Source organism: Arachis hypogaea, chromosome 1 (assembly GCF_003086295.3).
Source record: "Arachis hypogaea cultivar Tifrunner chromosome 1, arahy.Tifrunner.gnm2.J5K5, whole genome shotgun sequence".
NCBI lineage: Eukaryota > Viridiplantae > Streptophyta > Magnoliopsida > Fabales > Fabaceae > Arachis > Arachis hypogaea.
In genome coordinates, this window is record NC_092036.1 from 12091342 (window position 1) to 12114066 (window position 22725).

The 22725-nt window shown below is 35.2% G+C and overlaps 1 protein-coding gene across 1 annotated transcript; it reads left to right on the forward strand.

Annotated features, from left to right (window-relative positions):
- The first annotated feature begins 4888 nt into the window (after window positions 1-4888).
- On the forward strand, window positions 4889-9376 carry LOC112797138 (ubiquitin domain-containing protein DSK2a). The gene is made up of 8 exons (XM_025839922.3): window positions 4889-5384; window positions 6051-6782; window positions 6962-7182; window positions 7279-7389; window positions 8005-8060; window positions 8352-8380; window positions 8596-8688; window positions 8765-9376. Exons 1-8 carry the CDS (start codon window positions 5153-5155, stop codon window positions 8911-8913), a joined length of 1623 nt encoding a protein of 540 aa, XP_025695707.1. The 5' UTR covers window positions 4889-5152; the 3' UTR covers window positions 8914-9376.
- Window positions 9377-22725: the final 13349 nt, after the last annotated feature.

Here is a 22725-nt window from a genome sequence, read left to right on the forward strand (position 1 = left end):
AAAGAATTGATTGAACCAAGGAAGAGCTTGAGAGTAAGAAAAGAAAAGGACTTGGGTTCAGATTTTATTTCTTCTCAGGCTATCACCTTTTTTGGTAGAAGGAGCTAGGAATTCTGTAACAAACAACATTCCTATTGTTATTAACATAGAAGGTGATTCTCAAACATTCAAAGAGGCTATGGCTTCAAGAGATTCTGCTTTTTGGAAAGAAGCAATAAATGATGAAATGGATTCAATATTATCTAACAATACTTGGGTCTTAGTTGATTTGCCTCCAGGATCAAAGACTATAGGACGTAAGTGGGTATTTAGAAAAAAGTATAACACTGATGGTTCATTACAAACCTTTAAAGCAAGGTTAGTGGCCAAGGGATTTAGACAACAAGAATGTCTAGACTATTTTGATACCTACGCACCTGTGGCAAGAATGACTTCTATTAGGACTCTTATAGCATTAGCATCCATACATAAGCTTCATATACATCAAATGGATGTTAAAACGACTTTTCTAAATTGATATCTTAATGAATAAATTTATATGGAGCAACCTGAAGGTTATGTGCTACATGGAAATGAAAAGAAAGTTTGCAAATTAATTAAGTCTTTGTATGGGTTAAAACAAGCGCCTAAACAATGGTATGAGAATTTTGATTCAGTGGTGTTATCAAATGGCTTCTCATATAATAGTGTGGATAAATATATTTACTCAAAATTTACTAAAGATTATGGAGTAATCATTTGTTTATATGTTGATGATATGTTAATCATCGGAACAAATTTAGAAGGAATTCGTGTAACAAAGGAGTATCTAACTTCTAAATTCAAGATGAAGGATTTGAATGAAGTAGATACAATATTAGGTATAAAGGTGCATAAGAATGAAGTTGGCTTTACTTTAAGTTAATCTCATTATATCAAAAAGGTATTGGAAAAGGTTGATCATCTCATTATTAAAGAATCTAATACACCCTATGATCCTAATCTTAAATTATAAGGAAACATGGGTAGACTTATAGCACAATTAGAATATGTTAGTGCTATAAGAAGTCTAATGTATGCAATGCATTGTACTATACCTGATATAACATTTGCTGTGTGCAAATTATCAAGAATTTCAGAAAAGCCTAGCAATCAACATTGGAAAGCTATAATAAGAGTTCTTGGTTATCTCAAGAAAATCATAAACTTGGGATTACATTATAGTGATTATCCCGCAATTTTTTTAGAAGGTTATTCCGACACAAGTTGAATTTAGTAACAACAAATCCACTTCAGGATGGATTTTCACCATAGGTGGTGGAGCAATAAGTTGGGCCTCAAAAAAATAAACATGTATTACACATTCTAATATAGAGGCTGAGTTTGTAGCTTTATCAGTCGCAGGGAAAGAAGAGGAATGGTTAAGAAACTTGTTATATGATATAAAGCTGTGGTCACAGTAAACGACAGCCATTTCAATCTTCTGTGATAGTGAATCAACTATGTCTCGAGCATATAATAAGGTTTATAATGGAAAGTCTAGACATATAAGTTTGAGACATGAATTTGTGAGGCAACTAATAGATGATGGTGTAATTACCATCAATTATGTAAGATCTCAAGAAAATTTAGCAGACCCTTGGACTAAAGGTTTGTCAAGGGATAAAATCAAAGAGACTACTGCTAAAATAGGATTAAAACCTATTATTGCTAAATGATGGAAACCCAACCTTATTCTAGTAGACAACTAGTTTCAAGGTTTAATGGGTAATAACAAGTTATTTAGCAATTAGAGCACTAAGGTATAGGATTTAGTGCTATTTACAATAAATTAGGAGGGTGAGTTAAAACTCTTAATGGAATGATAATATTATTTATCAAAAGATTCCACCTATATGAATATAAGAGTGGTGCCGCTCTAATCGAGAATTTTAGAGGTTTTATTCTCGTAAATATTCATGAAACCAGGATGAGCACAAGGCCATATAACTGCTTAAAATTATAAACTCTTGAACTTGGAGGGTATAAGTAATGTGTGTGATTTTTTGTACTAGTAAATGGAGTATAAGTTTAATCGATTAGACACCTATCACTTCGTTAGAACTTTAAAATTACACTAAAAGAATGTTTAATCTTAGTGACACATTCTTTATGCATATACTTGTATAACATTAAAATTTTGTAAATAGTAGGGAATTGAAAGGTATTTACAAATTTAATTAATTAATATTATTAATATTATTGATATTATTATTAATATTATTATTAATATTAATAAACGGTTACTAACTGTTTAGTACCATTTGGTTGAAGGGACATAATCTTTAAAGAATTGTGTATGTTCAAAATATTGTGTCTATTGGTTAAAGGGATACAACTCTTTAAGAATTGTGTATGTTCAAAACATTGTATCTATTGGCAATAGAAAAGACACAACCATCTGTATACGTAACTAATCATAATTGCTAAGTTCAATATGTATAAATAAATCCTTATCCACTATTTCATAAAAACAAGTACTAAGTGTATATTTTAATCAACTATTAAGAGATTTTCTTTATTCAAGAGAGTTGAGAATTTCTTACTATTGTTAATTAAGAAATTCTTAGGTTTCATTGTATCCTGGGAGAATATTGTCATCAACCCTATAGCAACTAAGTGTAGCGACAAATATCTCTCTAAAAAAAGAGATCTAATTGTGCTTTGAACCCACTACACAAATATAAAATTTTGTCATCTTACCATCTTCATATACCCAACACTTACAGTTGAGTTTCAATGTCGTCTTTAAACTTAACAATATTTGTCTTTGAGATACTTTTCGATAACAGAATAATGACATGGAGGTCACGCTGAAAATTATGTTGCATTGGTAAAATGCCGTTTTATTTTTGGCGCCAAAATAGAACATAAACGACATCTTTTAGAGTATTTTGAGGGGTTTTAACTCTAACATGTTAAAATCCCTTAAAATACTCTAAACACTGTCGTTTATGTTCTATTTGGGCGCAAAAAATAAAACGATAATATTTTACTAGTCCAATTAGGCCTCTATTCAAGCACCTCATCATTTCGTCATAGAAAAATATTTTAGAGACAACTATTGTTAAACTCAAAGACAAATTTAAAATAATTTTAAATTTAAAAACATTAAAACTGAACTGCAAATTCAGAGACTACATTAAATATTAACTCTTTATTTCTCTTCTCCTTAAAAAGCAAATGCAATGTACAGAAATACTTTTTAATTACTTCTCCAAATCATTTAATTTATCATAGAATAAAAATATGAACCCAAAAACCTTTAAAGCTAATAAAAATTTCTAAAAGTAGATGAGATTTTTATTTTATTCTATTTATATTGTGACATGTCAGTAATTTTAGAAATAGGGAGAGATTAGTTCAAACAATTTTTTTTAATTTTAAAAATTTAAAAATTTGAGAAAAAAATTATCTATATTATTAATGAAAGAACATTAGGAAACCAATACTTTTTAGTGTAGAAAATGAGAAATTTGATTAATGTTATTTTATATGTAAAACAAAAATAAAAAAATATTGATCACTTATAATTTCTTTTATTTTTTTTTGTGGTATTAGAATTTCTCTTATTAATGTGTTACATTATAAATCTTATAGAACACCTTAAAAGTTTAGAAAATTTTTAAGTGTGCCATCATATCAGTGTTTCAATAATTTTTAATCGCTAATTTTAATTATAAAAAATATATAATATATATAATTAAGATCAATAGTTAAAAGTTACTTATACACCGATACAACGGTACACTTAAAAATCTTCTTAAAAGTTTTCCATAAACAAAGTCTAACTGCAATGACCCAGTAAAAAAAAGAAAAAAACACTACAAATTACAAGACTCTATAAGGGTGAGGGTTTATTGGACTGGCCAGAGTTGGGCCAACGGGTGGATAAAAAATGCACTCAAAGATTAGGCTATACTGTTGGGCTAGGCTCAATCTCATATATATAAAGGAATCGATTATTGGTTTGAGTTTAGTGGACCCTGCCACTTTGTTGTTTGTCCAATATCGCAGTAAATTGTAGCTCATTTTCTTTAAAAACAAAAAAGAAAAAGAAAGAATAATCCTAAGTTCTTAACACTTTTCTTTGTTTTATGACTAGTGACTAATATTTTGTTTCTGAACATTTATTTTTTAAAATACCGACCCAAATATCATTCAATTTCCCTCTATGTATTATGACTAGAATTTTGATTTAACTCTTAAAATCTTTTGATATTACAATTTTAAACGGATCAATCGATTTTATAAAATTTATATTATGTCCGACAATTTTACAATTTAAATCTTGTTAAAATTTTACGTTTTACGTATTTAATTTATTTTTTTAATTTTATGTAAAATTTCGATTTTCTCTATTTTATTTCTATGTGTACATTTTGTAGAAAGATAAAATTAAAGTAAATAATAAGATTGGATGAAGATTGAATATCAATCTTTCAATAATAAAAAAAATTAGATATAAAAAAATGGTGTATAATACATATTTTCTAAAATGTTATAATTTTGTACTTTTTACAAAAACTATTTTTATAATATATATAATTTTAATATGAAGATATTTTATATTTTATTTAAAATAATGTAAATACATAATTAATAAGTAACACTTATATTTTTATATAAATATTAAGAATGTTCAGTGTATAAATAAAATTATAGAAATAATTTAAATAATTAAATAAAAAGAAATTTAAATTGTAAATTTTAACAGATAAACACAATGTACTGAAAAAATTGATTTTACAGAAGAAAAAATAAAAGAAAAAGTGAATCGAACTTATCATGGGTTGTTTTGTTCATAAATCATAACACACACTTGGACTAAAAGATATGTTTAAATTTAAATTTATTTATTTATAAGTTTTATAAAACCTTCAATTTTTAATCGCTATTCTTTTTATTTTATAAAATATTGCATAAAATTATTATTTTTCTCCCTCTTGTTGTTCCTACTCTCCCTACCCAAGTTTGCAGCTCATTCTCTCTCTTCTCTTTTCCCATCTTCTATTCCTCTTGGATTGTGCTAGGGTTAGTGTTTTCTTCATCCCCAATTTTCATTCCCAACCTTTGATTCGATCCGGTTCACAGCGCGTGAAGCCCTACGCGCCTCCATTCTTCATTGGGGGACATGGGAGGTGACAGTGCCGCAGAGAGGTCTACGGATTCAAAGGTCTCTGAACCCGTCAGCATCAACATTCGGTGTTCCAATGGTTCCAAGTTCTCGGTTCAGATTTGCCTCGATTCCACCGTCGGATCCTTCAAGGAAGTCATTGCTGGCAGCTGCGATATCCCAGCCGGTCAGCAGCGCCTGATTTACAAGGGTCGGATCCTGAAGGATGATCAGACCCTACAAAGCTATGGTGATGATTTGATCTCGTTCTTTTATTGTTCAATTCATAAAATTGGGCTTGCTTTTGCTCTATTTGGTTCAGGTTTTTGTTTATGAACCTGTGGAAACCTATGATCGATTGTATGGTTTTGTGGTGGGAGATGTTCGTGTGTTTTCTGATTTTTATTATTCTTTGCTTAGTTTGAGAGTCAGCTAGGGTTTTGTGGTGGTTAGAGTTAGAAGGTTTCGGATTTTTAATGTATGGTTTGGGTGTTCAATGTGAAAAGGAATGAATTTGCTTCCAATTGGGGAACATTATTGATTTGTTGGCATACTATACTTTTCTTAGGGGAATACTATGGTGAAGAGTGTTTTTCAATGAAGAGTGAAGATTGTTCTTTGAACAATAGAGAAAAATATTTAAAAAAAAATAAACATATAATTTGCAATGCACACTCTCCTCTCTTCACCATAGAAATTACCCTTTCCTTATTATTTTTAATGAATTTGAGGGAAAGGAATACGAATGTTTAATTAGTTTTGGGTTTCGGTTTAGAATATAGAGCTTGGGCGTGTTTGAGAAATCATTTGTATTCATGTTAAAGCAATTTTATTGCTCAGTACAATCATGTTATACCGTGACAATGATAATCCCCTTGTCTTTCGATACAGCTTAATTTTCTGTTTATCTGTGTAGGCTTGGAGGCAGATCACACCATCCATTTGGTTCGTGGCTTCACACCTTCCAATACAGGTGGGGGCACAAATACCAGTGGCACCAATACCGCCACGACTAATGCCAGAAGTACTGGTGCTGCTGAGGGTGGGGGCTTAGGAGGCCTTGGTTTTGGAGCTTCATTGTTCCCTGGATTAGGTTTGAATGGGATGGGTGGCAATAACCTATTTGGAGAGGGATTTCCGGATCTTGAGCAGATGCAGCAACCATTTATTTCAAATCCCAATTTAATGAGAGAAATTATGAACACACCTGCTATGCAGAACCTAATAAATAATCCTGAGATTGTGCGGAATCTTATAATGAGCAACCCGCAGATGCAGGAGCTCATGGATCGGAATCCTGAGTTAGCTCACATACTTAATGATCCAAGCACCCTCCGCCAGACACTTGAAGCTACAAGGAACCCTGAGATTATGCGTGAAATGATGAGAAATACCGACAGAGCAATGAGCAACATTGAAGCATCTCCTGAGGGATTTAACATGTTGAGGCGCATGTATGAAAATGTTCAAGAACCATTTTTAAATGCTACTACGATGGCTGGAAACACAGGAGGCAACAATACACCACTTTCTGGGACTCAAGCCAGGGACCAATCAACAAATCCCTCAACTACTAGCTCCGAAGCAACTGCTGGTTCTCCATTACCCAATACTAACCCACTCCCCAATCCTTGGTCCTCTACGGGAAGTAAGTTCTTATGCTATATTTTGCTCCTTAGAATCCTGTGACCGGATGGCTCATTCTAATCAATTGTTTTTATTACGTTTTCCCTTACTCTGATATTTTTTTAGCTCTTTCAAGACTAGTAAATAGATTTTTTGTTGCTCATTACTGGTACTACTGTAATTGATGGTGAATATTTGCAGCTGGTGGTGCCCAAAATAACAATAGAAGGTCAACCCCTGCTGGTGGGGATGCTAGGCCGCAGGCACCTACTGGCTTAGGAGGGCTTGGACTGCCGGATCTTCAAGGCATGCTGGGCGGCAATGCTATGCCAGATCCTGCTTTAATGGCCCAGTTAATGCAAAATCCAGCTATCTCAAATATGATGCAAAGTATGCTTTCCAACCCACAAACTTTGAATCAGGTATATGTTTAGTTTGCCTAGTAAGAGTACAAGATGTGTTGTGGACGTGTGGTTCCCTTGGATCTATCCTTTTAACGTTATTCTTTTTTCTTTTAGATGCTTGGAGCTAATGCTGATCAGCGTGGCATGCCTGATTTGAATTCTCTTAGAGAAGTGATGCAAAATCCAGAGTTCCTTCGCTTATTTTCTTCACCTGAGACACTGCAGGTAAACAGATGTTGATGAGTTCTTGTTGACATTGAGTATCTTCTCTTAAGCATATGGTTGAGTATTTGTCTTTGCTTGTGTTAATAAGCATGTGGTCTACTGCACTTACTTAGTCTTTCGAGTATTGGCATTGATGTTTGGATGTGGTTCATTTTATAACAGAGTAGCTTGCTTGGACGTTGATATTTTAGGTTCTTCTTAAATTTTTGTTCTTTCTCATAATTTACAATAGGCTATAGTACATGTCACATGATAAGAATTTAGGGCAGTTTTCGCATGACAAAATTTTGAGATTGTATAGGAAAATGCATCTAAAGTAGGTTGCTACATTGTAGATGGAATGAAGGACAAGCTAAAGACCTCCCCTTTCATATAATGTTGTGTGTATCGATTCTAATAGTAATTTTTGTTACAAAAATAAATGGGTTTTAAAACTTTTAGTTCATTTAGAAATGATCATAATTCTCCAAGTGTTTTCTGGGAGAACATTTTTTTTAACAGAATTTGATTTTGTGAAATATAATGATGAAGAAGAAACTGTGTTGATTCCTTGTGTAATTTTATTCATTGGTTTCAATTAATTTTCTTACCATTTATTTTATTGCGCATTGGCAGCAACTGATGTCTTTTCAGCAAGCTCTTCTGTCTCAGCTTGGTCAACAACAGCCACGGTAATTATTTTTAATAATTCTTGTGAATTTGATAATGAGGTTTAATGTGTAAAGGTTTTTGCTGAATACTTATAATGTCTTTCTGAAACATTGGAAGGATATTTTAATTTCTCCATTTAAAGTAAATCTGACTCGGGACACAAGGGTGTGGGTTCAAATCTCTGACCAAATATGATGCCTTGCTTGTATTGCAATGTCTGAAATCAGCACTTTTTAAACCCATCTAGACTTTTAATCTCTTTTTCTATATTTTTTTTCTTGATTTTCTATTAATATGAAAAGCTTTTGCAGGGAATCAGGTCAAACTGGCGGAGGCACTGGTATGCGAGCTTATGTTGATATAAACTATTTAATTTTATGCCATAGTTTTTGCAATTCAAATTATTTTATATCATTTCTTCTATTAAGATGATCCATCAGTACTTAATCAGTAGTAATTGTTTTTTATATATTGAGATTTAGATTTGCAGGGGCTTGATTGACCACAGATACCGTACATATCTGTTGATAATAACTAACTATTATTTTTTGCTAGGTCCTTTGAACAACTTGGCAGGTTTGGAGTTGTTATCAAGCATGTTTGGTGGACTTGGAACTGGCAGCCTAGCTGTTCCAAATAGATCAAATGGTTAGCGTTGTTCTCATCTTTTGTTTCTTTCTAAATAAATTTTATGTCGATTCGCTGACATTGTTGCCTTCTGCAGAGCCGCCCGAGCAGTTGTATGCAACCCAGCTTTCTCAGCTTCAAGAAATGGGATTCTTCGACACGCAAGAGAACATAAGGGCCCTTATTGCCACATCCGGTAATGTTCATGCAGCAGTTGAACGACTTCTAGGAAACCCTGGTCAGTAGCAGGCAATGTGAACGAAGTCTAATTCCAAAGCTCGGTCTCTTCTATGGATTTCTGAGGTTGGTCGCTTCGACAATCGGTTGTGTTCAGGTGCCTTGTTGGGTGTTTAAATAAAATCAGAAATCTATCCGAATTTCGCAGTCAGAGCTGAAATGGTGTAGGATACATACATTGGATTGTAATTTCTACTCTCAATCCCCCTTTCGAGTTCTGATGATGATGGTCCTCTTTTCGTGGTGTACATACTTAAAATTAAACTCTAGATTTTAGACTCAGCAACAAGACCTCAAAAAGTGTTTTCAACTGAATCGATTTTTATACTATTCATTTGTATTATTAATACTTTAATAACTCTCTAAATTACATGCTTTGGCAGGTGGAATGGTATTGTGATGAGACTGGCAGTTAAATCCCAACTGCTAGAATGTCATGTGAATTTTTTTTATTATATATTGAGTTAGCTTCCATCTTCCTCGTGCAATATTTTTTTCCCTCTCTTTTTTATAGGGAATCACAAAGTGTTGTCTTGGCGAGTAAAAATGACTATACGAAAAATGTCACGAATTTAATTGAATTCAACTGCAAATTCTTTTTTTGGTGAACAAATATTCTTTCAGAAAAGCTCTACATCTATGTAAAAATTACATAGATGGTATTCAAACAATTTTTACTTCACGCTCTAAAAATAAATTACATAGATGGTATTCAAGTAATTTCACTCGAAGTCTCACTACTATGTTTGTTTTACACGCGCCTCTTATATAACGAATCCTTATTGATAGCTTTTAGTGGCTAAGAGAAGGGGGTTAAAGAGAGAGAAAGTTAGAGAAAGTTACACCCAGATATATCCTGGTTCAGCTGCTAAGTGTAGTGCAGCCTACATCCAGTCTCCATCACAACAATGATGAAATAATGATGAAATTTCACTATAATCAACCTGATTACAAACTGTAAAGTGCTAACCCAACTTACAAGGGGATTCCCACAGAATTATGAAACACAACACAGATATACAAAGGAACACTAAGGACATCTATGGCTTTTTCTTTTTAATTTTGCACTCTCTGCCTTTTTTCGCTCTATGGTTTTTTTATACAAACCTCACTGTTTGCCTTTTTTCCATGAGACTCAAGACATGACAAAATTAAACAGAAAAATTACAAAATAAAATACATTGAAGGAGAAGAAAAACTGTAAGCTTAGGTAGCTATGAGACTTCTGTGCTTTGCAATCTCTCACTTTCTCCTTGAATCAAACCGTGACTGTTCACCCTTTTATATAGAGGAGAAGCCTTCACAGTTGAAACAAAAATCAAGCTTAACTTCTTTTTTTTCACCCATAACCGGTTCGGTCAGAGAGAGAAGAGATAACCCATGCAAAACCCAATATGCAAATACCTCTAGTTCTTCCTTGGTCATCATCCTTCATTAATCCGAGCGCTCCATCATTGGCTTGTTCTCCAAGATGAAATTCTGACCCTTGATGCTTCATGATGATGATGATGGCTTCATCTGCTCCAATCTTTGCCTCTTCCATCACGTAGCCACCCTAGCTACCTTCTGTGGTGGTTGAGCAGAATCAGAGACAAGCCAACACTTCAAGGATCTTCACCTTGCTGGCCGAGATCTTTTCTTCCATTTTTTGTATGAAGAAGCTAAGATCTCATCACCAAATCTTTCCACAAGTGATAAGAATCTCAGCCACAACATACTTTATGTTTTCTTTTTCGTGCCATCATTGTGATGGTCTTGTGACTTGCTTTTCCTTCTTTTCGGTGACTCAAAGTTGCTTTCATGGTTTGCTGTGTATTGTCTGAAAAGAAGAGAGAGATGAGAGAATAGAAAATGTAGAAAGAGAAGCAATCAAGTATTTTTGAATAATTAAAACTAAAATGAATTAATTTACTTCCCTTTTTTTGCTATTGGTAGCGTGCACCACTATGGCAATCAATCAACTCAATTGCAAATTTCTCTCTCATATTTCCCATGCAATAAATGACAATTTAATAAAATTTGAAATCCATCACATGGTAAAATGGAAGCAATTTTTGCTTTCTTCTTCTCTTGATTTTGGATCAAGCATGAGGAACATTCATCAAAATTAAAATTGGACTTAGTAGCAAAAATATTTAATCTGGCTAATAAAGTTTTGATTCATCTAAACTAATTGGGCTTATGGCAATGTTTGTGTTCTGGCCCAATTAATCACAAATTGCTTCAGCCACATATTATAGGAAATATACACCAAGGCTGAATATTGATTTTGATTTGGGCTTGCAATATTTCTTTTATGTTTTGGCCCAAATAAAACCTGCATTACAAAAATTAATTTATTCAAAACATATGATTTAATATTTTTGCAATTAATCATATTAATAATGTTTAGTCGTCACAAATGTTAATTTAGAGTTTTCCAAACTCATCAATCTCCCCCTTGATAACAAACATTATTAAAATTGAAATGGAAAGAAATTTAAGATTGGGTAAAGAATACTTCCTGAGTTTTGAATTTCTCCCCCTTTCAAATTGTCACATGGATCTCCCTTAATATATGATATTTTTACCAGGGGAAGCACTAACCTGTAACATTTTAATCAAGCCTCAAGTAACTGTTATTTAGCATATTTATTACATGATGCTAAATGCTTGATTTATGAGTAGATTTGGATTGATAATCAAAACTCATTTCATATCATAAATTGATTTTCTGCTCAATCACTAATAAAAAAAATTGAACATAAATTGCTGTTTTAAAAAATATTTTCCAATCAAATTAGAGCAACATACTTATGGTAAGAAAAATATTTTTAACCACATCATGATCATTGCAATTTTCACATTTATTTTCATACTTAATGCTTAAAGGAACTGCCAAAAATAACTTATTCTGCAAACATGTTTACCAAGATGAATCAGAATATTCCTATTCCACAGGTAGCAAGCATATTCATCAAGATAATCCTTTTCACAAGATTCAATTAACAACTAGGCAGCCATAATATCAAAACAAATGCATCACAATCATAATCAACCAAGCATTATTAGTGTGCTTTATCAAGCATTAGGTGAATCCTTTTAACAGGGGTGATCATGAACTCTCAACAGAGAATTTCATCCTCTGTTTTTCATTTTCAATTTTCAGCACTTTCTCCCCCTTTTGTCATCAAAAGGGCACCTGCAAAAAAAGTTTGACATAGGAAACATAATATGCAAAATATAACAGAGTATCACAAAGTATCACAAAGTATCAAAAAGTATCAAACCCAACAAAACATAATATCAGATTGAGCCTACTTAAGCCAATATCCTAAATTAAACAAAGAATTAATCATCAGATAGATGAAGGTCAGATTCCTTAGCCCCGTCCTCACTTGCATCTCCCAGTTCCTTCTCCAAATTTTCTAACATCAAACTGACCCTATCCTTGCATCTCATCCAAACTCTTTCACTTTCATATGCCAGTTTGCGTGCATCCTTGTGAGATTGGACTATGAATTCGGGCATAGTTGAAAATTCGGTAAGAACTTTTTTGATGGCTCGGTGGTTTTGGATGACTCAGGTCTGCTCTCATAGTCACTCTCCGAAGCCATGGATTTATTGCTCTTGGTTCCTTTAATAGCTCCACCACCTTTGACCATTGACACTTTGTTTTCTACTGCCTCATTCAAAAGGTCAACTTTAAAAAATTCAAAGATACTGGTTAAGAATATACCATAAGATAGATTTGCCTTTTTGGTGCTTCTTACTGAGTCCCACATATGGCGGATCATAAGATAACCAAAAGAAATAGGAGTAGAGGTAACAAGTGCAAATAAGATGAGAGAGTCAGAATATGTTACTCTATTGTGAGAGCCGCTTTGAGGAGTCAAGATGTGGGTGATGATCCTGTGAAGCAATGAGTTGGTGGGACCAAGGGCCTTGTGGGTAGGGGTATTTCCATCCAAGCCTGAGAGATTCTCGCATGTGTGTTGAAGAACAACCTTATCGGTGACGCCGACTTGTGAGTCCCACCTTTCGGCCATGTAGGCTCTCGGCCCTTCTTCTTTATATCCCAAGGCCGTCCCAATGGTGGCAGTGTCAAGAGTGATGTGAACTTTTTTCACATATGAGTGGATGGTGCCATCAATGAGTCTCATGTTGGCATAGAATTGTCGGACTAAGCTAGGGTAAACCGGTTTTTGAATGTGAAGTAATGGAGTCCATTGAAGCAATTCAAACAAAGGAGACACATTTATTCCTTTGTTGGAGAGATTGTCAAGGTTGACAAGGTAGGTTAAACAGAGATGACACCTTTTCAAAACATCTTTCTGGAATTCAAATGAGGCGCAGGAGTTGAACCTAGCAGGGGCATAGTGGGAATGTGTTTTGCTGAACTTGTTCTTGAATTCCATGGATTCCAAGTTGGCAGGTTCGGTGGTGTCGTGCAGTGCAAAACTGTCTGGCTTCTGAGTACTCTTTCTAGGAGTAGCCTTCTTGGGTGGTGAATGCGGTGGTGATGGAATGGAGGATGTTTGTGATTCCTCTTCTTCTTCCACAGGTTCCTTTCCCTTCTTCCTTCTTGAAGAAGTTTTCTTGGCTATGACTTTTCTTCTTATGGTGTCTGTGTGTTTGGAGGGAGGTGAGGGTGATGATGATGTTGTGGAATGAATATGTATATGTGTATAAGATTGGGGTGTAGACGGTTTTTGAGAAAGAAGAATCTGTTTGCTTTTCCTAGGGGCGGTTTTCTTTTTCATGGTAGTGAAAATGGAGGAGTGGAATATGAGGAGGTTGGGTAGGAACCGAATAGAGTGAGGGAGGAGGGAAGATAGGGAAGCATTAAATGTGGATTGGAGAGAGAATGTGGAGGAAGTTAATAACCATTAAGAGCACGGTTAATAACCAGGGGATTTCCAAGAATTTGAAAAAGTGGTTTCTTTAAATCAAGGGATTAGTTGGAAGGAAAGATTTGATTTGACACTATGCCTCTTTCAACTAGATTTGATAAGACCACAAAAGGATTTTGAGTTTTCAAAAAAAAATGATGAACTAACAAAACGGTCAAGGTGGGGTCAAAGAGATTTGGTATGGTCCACGAAAATTAACTTTTGCGCAGCCTCCCCCTAGATCACATCCCTTCCTTCATTCTTATTTTTATCTCATCCATTCCTACGAGACAAAACAGGATAGAATCAGAATTTCACAAATTATCAACAGAAACAAGATCAATCATTCCCAAGCTTTTTCTTAATAAACAGAATCTGTCTTCACAGAGGGGTTTTGTAAAAATGTCAGCAAGTTGATCTTCAGATTTTACAAATTGAATATCAATAGTACCCTTTTGCACATGTTCTCTAATAAAATGATATTTGATCTCAATGTGCTTTATTCTTGAGTGCAAAACAAGATTTTTTGAAATATTTATAGCACTCATGTTATCACAAAACAATGGTATACTATTGATCTTTAATTTGTAATCTTCCAACAGCATTTTTAACCAAATTAATTGTGAGCAACATGCAGAAGCGGATATGTATTCAGCTTCAGCTATGGATAGAGCTACTGTGGCTTATTTTTTGCTTGACCACATGTTGAGTGAGCTTCCAAAGAAGCAACACATGCCGGAGGTGCTCCTTCTATCCACTCTATCTCCCGCATAATCTGCATCACAAAACCCTGCTGCACAAAAATCATCAGATTTTGGATACCATAAGCCATAATCACTAGTTCCCTTAATATATCTAATGATGCGCTTAACGGCCGAAAGATGGGATTCCTTTGGGTGAGATTGAAACCTTGAGCATACACCCACACTTTGAACAATGTCCGGTCTAGAGGATGTAAGATACATGAGTGATCCTATCATACCTCTATACCTTGTTTCATCCACATCTTTCCCATTATCATCTTTTTCAAGCTTAGTGTTTGGATGCATTGGAGTTCTCATTAGTTTGGAATTTTCAAGGCCAAATTTCTTGATTAATTCTTTAGCATACTTTCATACTTTCCTTGGTGAATAAAAGTACCACTAGGAGTTTGTTTAATTTGGAGGCCAAGAAAGAAAGTTAGCTCTCCTATTAAACTCATCTCAAACTCACTAGTCATGAGTTTTCCAAACTCTTCACACAAGGACTCGTTGACCGATCCAAATACAATATCATCCACATAAAATTGAACTAGAAGTATATCATCATTAGATGCTTTAATGAATAAAGTTGTGTCCGTGGTACCCCTTTGAAATTTATTTTTCAATAAGAAGGCACTAAGCCTTTCATACCAAGCTCTTGGAGCTTGCCTAAGGCCATAAAGGGCCTTTGATAATTTAAAAACATGATTTGGAAAATCTTTATGTTCGAAACCGGGGGGTTGAGCCACATACACTTCTCTTTCAATAAAGCCATTAAGGAAAGCACATTTAACATCCATTTGAAACATTTTGAAACCCTTATGGGCAGCATAGGCAAGAAGCAATCTAATTGCTTCCATTCTAGCCACCGGAGCAAAAGACTCATCAAAATCTATACCCTCTTCTTGATCATAACCTTGGGCTACTAATCTAGCTGATGAGTTTGGAAAACTCCAAATTAATATTTGTGATAAACAAACATTATTAAAATATTAAATTGCAAAATTATTAATTCAATCTTCATTACTCATATGTTAATTAATAATTTTGTTATGCAGGTTTAATATTGGGCCGAAAACAATTTTCTGGAGCAAGCCCAAAATACATTCAGCCTTTGGTTTTGATAATATATGATGAATATGGCTGATTTGATGTTACTAGGGCCCAAATGATTTTGATTGCTCTAAGTCCAAGTGTGTTACATGCTTTCAGTTTGTTTTGTGCATGTTCCAATTTTTACCAGGAAAGCAAATGCTTTTAGTGGACCAAAATTCAATAGTCCAATGTGTTTTATGCATGCTATGGTCCGAAAAGAAAATGATATTGGGCCAAAATGAAATCTATTGCTACCAAGCCCAATATTGATAAATGTTTCCATGCCTTATTCGAATCCATGAAGCAAATGAAATGCCTAAATGCTTCCAACGGATTCCACTTCATTATTTTGAAGGATTTCAAATTTAATTAATGCATTGGAAACATAAGAAAGAAAGAGAAGATTGATTTGATGGCTATTATGACACTTTACGCTACTCAACAAAGGGAAGTGGGAAACTTTAATTCACTTTTATTCTCTCTCTTTGTTCATTGATTATTGTTCAAATCCATTGAATATTCTCTCTCTTCTCTCTCATCTCTTTCTTCTTCCTTCTTCGGTTATTAACCAGGAATCCATGGAAGCTACTTGGAGCTACCGAAAGGAAAGGAAAGCATGCATCAAGACCATCAAGCTAATGATGGCAAGAAAATATACTAAAATAAAAATGAGTTGTGGCTGAGATTATCACCTAATCTGGTAAGATTTGGTGAGGTAATCTCGGATCCTTCTTACTCAAAAAGAAGGATGAAGATTCGGCCAGCAAGGAAGATCTTGGAGGCATGGCTTGTCTTTGATTCTGCTCAACCACCACAGGGAGTAGTTAGAGTGGCGAAGTGATGGTTGAAGGCAGAGATTGAAGCAGATGAAGTCATCATCATCATGAAGCATCAAGGGCCAGAAATTCATCTTGGAGAGGAAGCCCAGGATGGAGTGCTCGAATTGATGAAGAGTGATGACCAAGAAAGGACTAGAGGTATTTGCATGTTGGTTTTTGGCATGAGTTACCTCTTCTCTCTGTGAGGCCGAACCGGTTGTGTTGTGAAGGAAAAGAAGATGAGCTCGGGTTTGTGTTTCAACCGTGAAGGCTTCACTTCTCTATAAAAGGGGTGAACAGTCATGGTTTAAAGCAAGGAGTTAGAAGTAAGCAGTGAGAGTGCAAGGCATAGAGTTCTCAGAGCTACCTGAGCTAACAGATTTCTCTTCTCCTTCAATGTTTTCTGTTTTATAATTTTCTGTTTAATTTTGTCATGTCTTGAGTCTCATGGAAAAAGGCAAACAGTGAGGTTTGTATGAAAAAGCCATAGAGCGAAAAAAGACAGAGAGTGCAAAATTAAAAGAAAAAGCCATAGATGTCTTAGAGTTCCTTTGTACATCTGTGTTGTGTTTCATGATTCTGTGGGAATTCCCTTGTAAGTTGGGTTAGCACTTTACAATTTGTAATCTGGATGATTATAGTGAAATTCCATCATTGTTGTGATGGAGACTGGATGTAGGCTGCACTGTACTTAGCAGCTGAACCAGGATATATCTGGGTGTAATCTTCTCTCTTTCTTCCTACTTCAATTCTATTTTTACTGTTCAGATGAAAAATCAAAAATGTCTCGTGTCAAGTGACGAGACAAAATGAAAATGTCTCGTGGCTAGGGACGAGATAAAACAGAAAAGTCTCTTCTAAGTCCAGCAAGTGTTAGCAAGCAAAAAGGGGCTAAGATTCAACCCCCCCTTCTCTTAGCCACTGAAACCATCAATTGGTATCAGAGCTTGGTCTCAAAGAGATCAAGCTTTGCAGCTTGGAGTAAAGATCTTCATGGCGGAAAACAGTGGCGCAAATGTGGTGTCCTATAATCTGACCGAAGGACAATCAAGCAACAGACCTCCTCTTTTTAATGGGAAAAATTATACCTATTGGAAGGAGAGGATGAAGATATTTGTACAAGCTGTAGATTACAGACTTTGGAAGATTATTCTTGAAGGGCCTCAATTTCCAACTACCTCAAGTGCTGAAGGGGTAGTCTCTCTCAAACCAGAAGCAAGATGGACCGAGGAAGATAGGAAGAAGGTAGAATTAAATGCCAAGGCAGTAAACCTGCTCAACTGTGCTATCAGCTTTGAGGAGTACCGACGGGTATCACGATGCACAACGGCAAAGGAAATCTGGGACAAGTTACAAATCACTCATGAAGGAACCACTATTGTAAAGAAGACTCGGACAGATATGTTGAATAGAGAATATGAAATGTTTACAATGAAGGAAGGAGAATCCATTGATGAGCTGTTCGAACGGTTCAACACTATCATTGTTGGCTTAGATGTTCTGGGAATTACACATTCTGATTCTGTGCTTGTGAGAAGAGTGCTGAGATGTCTCACTAAAGAGTGGGAAACAAAAGCTTTAATTATTTCTGAGAGTAGTAATCTTGATTCCATGACACTTGATGATTTGAGAGGAAATCTTCTAGCTTTTGAAAACAGTTATTTGAAAAAAGACTCAAAAAAGAAAGGAATTGCTTTTTCTTCTGTGACTAACCCTCTGGATGATGAATCCAGTGATAATTCTTCTGAAAATGAGTTTGTGTTGTTTGTAAAAAAATTCATGAAAATGGTGAAACTCAGAGGCAAAGGCAGCAGCTCAAGGAAGATGAAGAAGGACCTTAGCAAAGTAATCTGTTACAATTGCAAGGAAAAGGGGCATTTCAAATCTGATTGTCCCAAGTTAAAAAGGGAAGAAAAGCCAAAAAGGGAAAAGAAAAAGGGACTGATGGCTTCATGGGAAGACTTGGAAAATGACTCAGATGATGATGATGAAGAATCTGAGACTAAGTCACAACCTTGTCTCATGGCAAATGAGGTAGAGCAGGTATCCTTTCAAAACTCTAACACTGAAGACCTTCATCTTATGATAGATCACCTTTCTGAAAAAATAAGATGTTTTCTAACTGAGAATCAAGATCTTGAACAACAAAATTTCATTCTTAAAGCTGAAAATGATTTCCTCAAAGAAAAACTAAGAGAGGCCGAAACTGCTTGTGATCTTGTGGAAGAAAATAAGCAGTTAAAAGCCCAAGTAAGAAGCTGTGAAAGTGACCATTCTGTTCTTGCATATGTGAACTGTTTTAAGCAAAATGAAGAGTTGCTCAAAGAGGTTAAAAGACTTAAAGAAGACTTAGCTAAGTTCACCCAAAGTTTTGAAAATTTGAACCAAATCTTGGCCAGTCAAAAACCTCTTTATGATAAAGCTGGGTTGGGATTTTATAAATCTGAAAAATCACATTTTGAAAACATTGCTTCATCTTCAAATGATGTAAAATATCAAGACCCAACTCACTTTAACAAAATAGCAACTCCAAGATTTTGTAGACTATGTAACCGAAGTGGTCATTTTCCAGTTCAATGTTTCTTTGGTGAAAGAATGATTGGTGACAAAGTTTACAAAGTTGTTTTTGATTACAATGATTTGGGACATAAGAGATGGTTTAACGTGAAAGGATCCAAGAAAATTTGCACTTGAGTTCATTTTGTAGGTATGCCTAGCATCCAAGAAGAAAGAAAATATGTGGTACATGGATAGCGGATGCTCTAGGCATATGACCGGAAAGACAACCTTCTTCATAAAGCTTGAGGATTTGTCACATTCGGTGATGATGCAAAAGGAAAAATAGTGGCTGTTGGGAAAGTGGGTAAAAATCTCTCATCTTGTATAAATGATGTCCTTCTTGTACATGGCTTGAAACATAACTTGCTTAGTGTTAGTCAATTGTGTGATTTGGGCTTTGAAGTTATTTTTAAGAAGCTTGTTTGCTTAGTAGTTTGTGAGAAAACTGGGGATGTTCTATTTGAAGCTAAAAGATGTAATAATGTGTATGGATTAACTCTTGAGGATTTAAAGGAACAAAATGTAACATGCTTCGCCTCTCTTGAATCTGAAAAATGGCTTTGGCATAGAAAGTTGGGCCATGCTAGCATGTACCAAATTTCTAAGCTAGTCAAAAAGAATTTGGTTAGAGGAATTCCAAACATCAAGTTTGATAAGGATCTTACTTGTGATGCTTGCCAATTGGGCAAACAAGTAAAATCCTCTTTTAAATCAAAAGATGGAATCTCAACCAAAAGACCATTGGAAATGTTACATATTGATCTTTTTGGTCCTACTAGAACTCAAAGTTTAGGAGGTAAACACTATGGTCTTGTGGTGGTAGATGATTACTCTAGTTTTGGTTGGGTACTTTTCCTTGCTCATAAGAATGATGCATTTTGTGCCTTCTCCACCCTTTGTAAGAAAATTCAAAATGAAAAGGATTTGAAAATTGCCCATTTGAGAAGTGATCACGGAAGAGAATTTGAAAATCAAGACTTTGAAAAATTCTGTGATGACTTAGGGATTTCTCATAATTTTTCATGCCCTAGAACCCCCAACAAAATGGGGTGGTTGAAAGAAGGAATCGAAGCCTTCAAGAAATGACTAGGGCCATGCTATGTGAGAATGAAATTCCCAAATTCTTATGGGCTGAAGCTGTGAACACAGCATGTTATATTTTGAATAGAACAATCATTAGAAAAGGGTTAAAGAAAACTCCTTATGAGCTATGGAAGGGAACCCCTCCAAACCTTAAGTACTTTCATGTTTTTGGATGCAAATGCTTTGTACTTAACAATAAGGAAAACCTTGGAAAATTTGATCCAAAATCCTATGAAGGAATGTTTGTTGGATATTCCACCACAAGCAAGGCCTATAGAGTTTATCTCAAAGAACATAGAACCATAGAGGAATCCATATATGTTACTTTTTGTGATTCTAACTTAATTCCCAGTACTGTAAAGGATAATAAATCAGATTGTGAAGAAGATGGAACAAATAAAGAAAATCCCAAATCTGTGCAAAATGAAGAATCTGTCAGCCCAGTTTTGTCTCGTCAGATCGGAGGAGAAACTTCCATTTTGTCTCCTGAGCAGGCATGAGCAACTGAAACAGTGAGACCACCAGAAGATCATCAAAGCTCAACACCTGTCCGAAAGCCTAGAGAATGGAAATCCATGAGGGGTTATCCTCATGACTTCATCATTGGTGATCCTTCTCAAGGTATAACCACAAGATCCTCCACCAAAAGGCAAACCGAACCTAGCAATTTTGCTCTCTTGTCACAAATAGAGCCTAACAATGTCAAACAAGCCCTTGAAGATCCATCATGGGTCAAGGCCATGCAAGAGGAACTTGCTCAATTTGACAAGAATGAGGTTTGGACATTAGTACCTCATCCGGATGGTAAGAAGGTAACGGGTACTAAGTGGGTATTTAAAAATAAACTTGGTGAGGATGGACAAGTTGTTAGTAACAAGGCTAGATTAGTGGCCCAAGGTTACGATCAAGAAGAGGGAATTGATTTTGATGAGTCGTTTGCTCCGGTAGCTAGAATGGAAGCAATTAGGTTGCTTCTTGCCTATGCTGCCCATAAAGGTTTCAAAATGTTTCAAATGGATGTTAAATGTGCTTTCCTTAATGGCTTTATTGATAGAGAAGTGTATGTGGCTCAACCCCCCGGTTTTGAATATAAAGATTTTCCTAATCATGTGTTTAAACTTTCAAAGGCTCTTTATGGCCTTAGACAAGCTCCAAGAGCTTGGTATGAAAGGCTTAGTGCCTTCTTGTTAGAAAATCATTTTCAAAGGGGAACCACCGACACTACTTTGTTCATTAAAGTTTCTAATGATGAGATCCTTCTTGTTCAAGTTTATATGGATGATATTGTGTTTGGATCAGCCAACGAGTCCTTGTGTGAAGAGTTTGGAAAACTCATGACTAGTGAGTTTGAAATGAGTTTAATGGGAGAGCTAACTTTCTTTCTTGGCCTCCAAATTAAACAAACTCCTAGTGGTACCTTTATTCACCAAGGCAAGTATGCAAAAGAATTGATAAAGAAATTTGGCTTAGAGAATTCCAAACCAATGGGAACACCAATGCATCCTAATACTAAACTTAAAAAGGATGATGATGGCCTAGATGTGGATGAGACACGGTATAGAGGAATGATTGGTTCACTAATGTATCTTACATCCTCTAGACCGGATATTGTTCAAAGTGTGGGTGTATGTTCAAGATTTCAATCTCACCCAAAAGAATCCCATTTAACGGCTGTTAAATGCATCATTAGGTATATTAAGGGAACATGTGATTATGGCTTATAGTATCCAAAATCTGATGATTTTTGTGCAGTAGGGTTTTGTGATGCAGATTATGCGGGAGATCGAGTGGATAGAAGGAGCACCTCGGGCATGTGTTGCTTCCTTGGAAGCTCACTCAACATGTGGTCAAGCAAGAAACAAGCCACAGTGGCTCTATCCACAGCTGAAGCAGAATATATATCCGCATCTGCTTGTTGTTCACAATTAATTTGGTTAAAAACTCAATTGGAAGATTACAAATTAAAAATCAATAGCATACCCTTATTTTGTGATAACATGAGTGCAATAAATATTTCCAAAAATCCTGTTCTGCAGTCTAGAACAAAGCACATTGAAATTAAATATCATTTTATTAGAGAACATGTGCAAAAGGGTACTATTGATATTCAATTTGTAAAATCTGAAGAACAACTTGTTGATATTTTTACAAAACCCTTCTGTGAAGATAGATTCTGTTTGTTAAGGAAAAGTTTGGGAATGATTGATTTAAGTCATGTTGAAAATTTGTGAATTTCTGATTCTGTCTGGTTTTATCTCGTAGGAATGGACGAGATAAAAACAAGGCATGCTGGAGGAGCTATGATTAAGGGGGAGGCTGCGCAGACTTTACGTTTAATGGGCCCCACATAATCAAGTTTGACCCCTCATTGAATTTTACTGGTTCCTCATTTTATGATGATCAAATCTTTTGAGTGTCATTTCAAATCTCATTGGAAGTGGTTATTGTCAAATCAAATTCCTCTCTCCATCTAATCCCTTAAAACTAGGAAACCACTTTTTCAAAACCCCTTGGTTAATAACCGCATCATTATGGTTATTAACTTCCCCGTCATCTCTCTCCAATCCTCATTAATTGCACCACTAACCTCCTTTCTCCTCACTCTCGTTCGGCACCCTCACCCTTTCATATTCAACCTCCTCCCTCCTCCTAACA

Coding starts and splice junctions, on each gene's coding strand:
- LOC112797138 (XM_025839922.3), top strand. CDS start 5,153: ATGGGAGGTGACAGTGCCGCAGAGAGGTCTACGGATTCAAAGGTCTCT. Junction 6,783..6,961: donor TCCTTGGTCCTCTACGGGAA/GTAAGTTCTTAT, acceptor GAATATTTGCAG/CTGGTGGTGCCCAAAATAAC. Junction 8,689..8,764: donor TGTTCCAAATAGATCAAATG/GTTAGCGTTGTT, acceptor TGCCTTCTGCAG/AGCCGCCCGAGCAGTTGTAT.